Source organism: Priapulus caudatus, unplaced genomic scaffold (assembly GCF_000485595.1).
Source record: "Priapulus caudatus unplaced genomic scaffold, Priapulus_caudatus-5.0.1 Scaffold269, whole genome shotgun sequence".
Classification (NCBI taxonomy): domain Eukaryota; kingdom Metazoa; phylum Priapulida; class Priapulimorpha; order Priapulimorphida; family Priapulidae; genus Priapulus; species Priapulus caudatus.
In genome coordinates, this window is record NW_014577330.1 from 249,496 (window position 1) to 253,315 (window position 3,820).

The window sequence follows — 3,820 nt, forward strand, 5'->3', positions numbered from 1 at the left end:
TACCAAAGAGATCAGTGAATCATTATCAACAGACAGTCCCTTGTCCACATTTCATTATCATCATACGAATTGTGTCAATTAAATTAAATTTCTCTAGGGAGTGCACTCAATAATTGAGGCAGGGGCAAGGGTGAACATTGCTTGAAACACCCCCCGTTTTCCCCACCTATTGTAGACAATCTTGGTTGTATTGCCTTCAGTTGTGATTCCCGACATATACTCTGATATGCGAAATTGCAAGTGCCACATTAAAAACATTAGGAGTTCATGGAAGCATCAGGTAGGTCAGCCAATAATGGGAATATATGGAGCATTTTAGCTTTAAATCACACATTCATATAATTACAGAAAAAACTGAGTCATTTACAATGTCATATACAGTTTTAGCACATGTGGTATTGGTTCAATATTGCAGAGCCTACATAAAACGGAGAAATTACAAAGGCTTCTTTACTCATTGTAGCTGCTAACAATGTGAATGATCACACATTATCGATATGTAACCACACTCAGAAACCCTTCACCCTTTCCAGAGTCAACGGTCCTGCTAGACACAAGTGCAAACGTCTCACCTACACTCAGTACTAAACCCATCCAATTAGTAATCCTTACCCAAAATCTTCCACGATCACAGGGCCGTAGGCTGAGCAAATTCCTAGGGGGGCAGTGGCGGATCCAGGATTTCAAGGAGGGGGCGAGAAACAGGCGGGGGTCTGGGAATGTGAAAATGTAGATCGCAGGAGATGGTATTTAAGGCACTTTTGAGTACATGTACAGCCTTAATTTTCACTACGACAATTCTCTTTTAGTAGAACAATTTATTTTTTTAATTTTGCTCCAAAATCTAGGGGGCAGCTGCTTCCCCCCCCCCCGCAGGCTACGGCCCTGGATGCAGGATCACATATGACGGCTGTACGTCCTATGCTCGATGCACAAACAACTTATGAACGCTCGACATCATTCACACAGATCACTGTTTCTATAGCTGTTAGCGCACTGGCAATGGTCAACCACGCCATCAATACTGAACGTTTGTCACACTCGTGCGGACAGATTTTCGGGTGCGAGGCAGTGTAGCATGTCTCTCCTGAAACGTCAAAAAGCCTGTGTTCACTTTAAAGCACATACGTGTTTGCATTTTCTAATTTTAGTGGGCTATACGAACGTATCACAAACACAACTGTACACTCACTAGACAATCATTGAGAACTGATGACAAAACAAATTTCATTGAGAAATTAAAATCTTCACTGAGAACTGAGAAAAACGAACTAAACTGAACTAAAGTTTGTGGCGTGTCGTCCATCAGCACCCACTTCCTCTGACGGATTAGCGATACAAGTCAAATAATTAAAATCGACTTCAAATACCTGGTTAGGCGTAAACGAGCCGAATGTTCGTACTTACGTCGATCGAAGACGTGCTGGTCTTCTTCGTTCGCCGCTTGGTCGGACCTTCAACCCTGTTGTTGTTCTTTGAACTGCGAGGTTTAGGCTCATGCTCTACACTCAGATCGCTGCAACGACACGCCGGATCGAGACGGATTAATAACACAGACGCCTTTAAAATGTCAGCGACATGCTAGATCAGTGGTTCTTAACCTTTTTGGCCCCATGACCCCATCAGACATTCTTGGTCAGTACCATGAACCCCGAAAAAATTTTTTTTTTTAAACAACCAGCCCGATTTATATAGAATTTAAATGGATTTGTTTCATTTATGATACCCTCATGACCCCCCGTAAAACCCCAAACGACCCCCAGGTTAAGAACCGCTGTGCTAGATACTCACTGCGCCTGGAATAACCCTGTAACTCACAATGTTTTTGCGACAATGGTAGGAGTCTAGGAGAAGAAACAACCGATAAGTATGAACAGGTGGCTGCATGACAGCATGCAGTAGTAGTAAGTAGCGATAGTCATATTGTGCCGAGTAGATGCATATATATTGAAAGATCTATTATCTATTATGCTATACTATACTTCTAGTGCTTGCATGTACGGATGCCACTAGGGACAGCGCGTCTCCCAAGTCCGAAATAGTAGGTTTCAGGGGAGAGATAGTGATCCGCTAGATGGCGCATTATTAATTAACAATTAATAAAATCAGTTAACCCTAACCCTAACCCTAACCCAAATCCTAACCCTAACCCTAACCCTAATCCTAACCCTATCCCTAATTCAAAATAATAGTAATAAGGCCCTCTAGGGAGAGAATTCGGTACCATGGGAGACGCGCTGTCCCTAGTCGCAGCCTGCATGTACTATAACCACGTGGTCTCCTGTCATCACGTTATCAATACAACATCAGACCATCCCATATTAAATCTGTAGACAAAGCTGCTGACGAGACACACAGACCAGATATAGGCATTACACTTGTATGTGTAGCCGGCACAGTTAATGTAATCCGCAACATGTGGCAGAATTCCTCATCTGCTACACATAAATATTTACGCGAAGCCCACATCCACATACGAGAGACTGTGTGGGCGATAGGTAGTGGCTTGCAACGCAGTGCATCGGTGGAAAACTTGGTGGCTGCTAGACAAAGTTTTAGTGCACGTGTGTTTACAGGCAGAAAAATTTGCTGAATGTTTCTGAGAGGATGTGAAACGATACTAAAATATTGTAGCTAGCATTAATCTTTTTACTAAAATAATGAAATAGTAAGTAAAAAATTAGTAGACGAGTAACTGAGGAATTCAGAGAGGGGCACGTAGTGCAATTATATCTACTTGTGGTGAGAAAAAGTGAGTTGTTAATGGCGCAGAAGTAGTCGTAACAATGCAGGGGGAGGTAAGTAGGTACCCTGAATAAGTCATTAAGGGAGCATATACCATCATCACAGATTCACAGTGTAATACGCCCTCTGATTTGAAATATTTATGAATTTTCATTGTCATAATTGACTGAGCTTATCATTTGCCTGCTTTCCATTAGAGACAGAATTCTGTTATTTGTACACGAACTCCCAGGTTTTCGATGTATGCACGCCAGTAGGTTTCACCAAAGGATCTCTAGTTTAACAGAAAACACAAATTTTAAATGCGATTCCTATAAGAGGGGGGGAACGGGTATTTTCGGGACGCGGGATTGGCCATTTTAATTAGCTGGGAACTGGGAAATGTCAGATGAATTTTCCGTGATTCGGAAAGTCCATCGGGACGTGGGAAAGACCCTCTAAAATTGTCTGGGATCTGTGAAAATTGTGTCAATTCGTCGGGATTTCAATTTCTGCGCTAATATTTATTTTTTTATTTTTATTTTTTTATTAATTATGCCCAGATAAATAATAGTATGTAAATATTATTTATGTAGTGTTTGAAAACCTAAACTACTGAATTTCCTGAAACATGTCTACATAATTTCCTGGGAACTGGAAATTGGGATTTTATTTTACTGGGAACTGGGATATTGGGTGTTTTTTGCTGGAAAAGTGGGAATGTACCCCCCCCCCCGTTCTCCCCCTCTTACATAAGTAAATGTACAATTTGTTTCCTTCCCAGCTGAGGCTGACTCCCCCCTGGGCTCCCGGTATAAATGTATCACAACAAAGAGCGTCATAATATCGACGATAATATGATTGTCTATCCGTATGCGTGCGTGCGTGTGTGCGTGCGTGTGCGCGTGTGTGTGTGCGTATGTGTGCTCCTGCTCTAATTAACCCTACTCTGCCTACACCCTTAATTAACCCTACTCTGCCTACACCCTTAATTAACCCTATACTCTGCCTACACCCTTAATTAACCCTACTCTGCCTACACCCTTAATTAACCCTATACTCTGCCTACACCCTTAATTAACCCTACTCTGCCTAC

General features: G+C 42.0%; 1 protein-coding gene across 2 annotated transcripts in view; it reads right to left on the bottom strand.

The window, feature by feature from the left end:
* Positions 1–812: 812 nt before the first annotated feature.
* The window catches only part of LOC106808352 (receptor expression-enhancing protein 1-like), a 29,299-nt gene continuing 26,291 nt past the window's right edge, over positions 813–3,820 (bottom strand). For both annotated transcript variants that reach the window (XM_014811041.1, XM_014811040.1), the window contains exons 9-10: positions 1,408–1,516; positions 813–1,087 (exon numbers count right to left, since the gene is read on the bottom strand). In XM_014811041.1, coding sequence (XP_014666527.1) covers positions 1,019–1,087; positions 1,408–1,516 — 178 coding nt within the window. In that variant the 3' untranslated portion in view covers positions 813–1,018. The remainder of the gene's footprint in view (positions 1,088–1,407; positions 1,517–3,820) is intronic.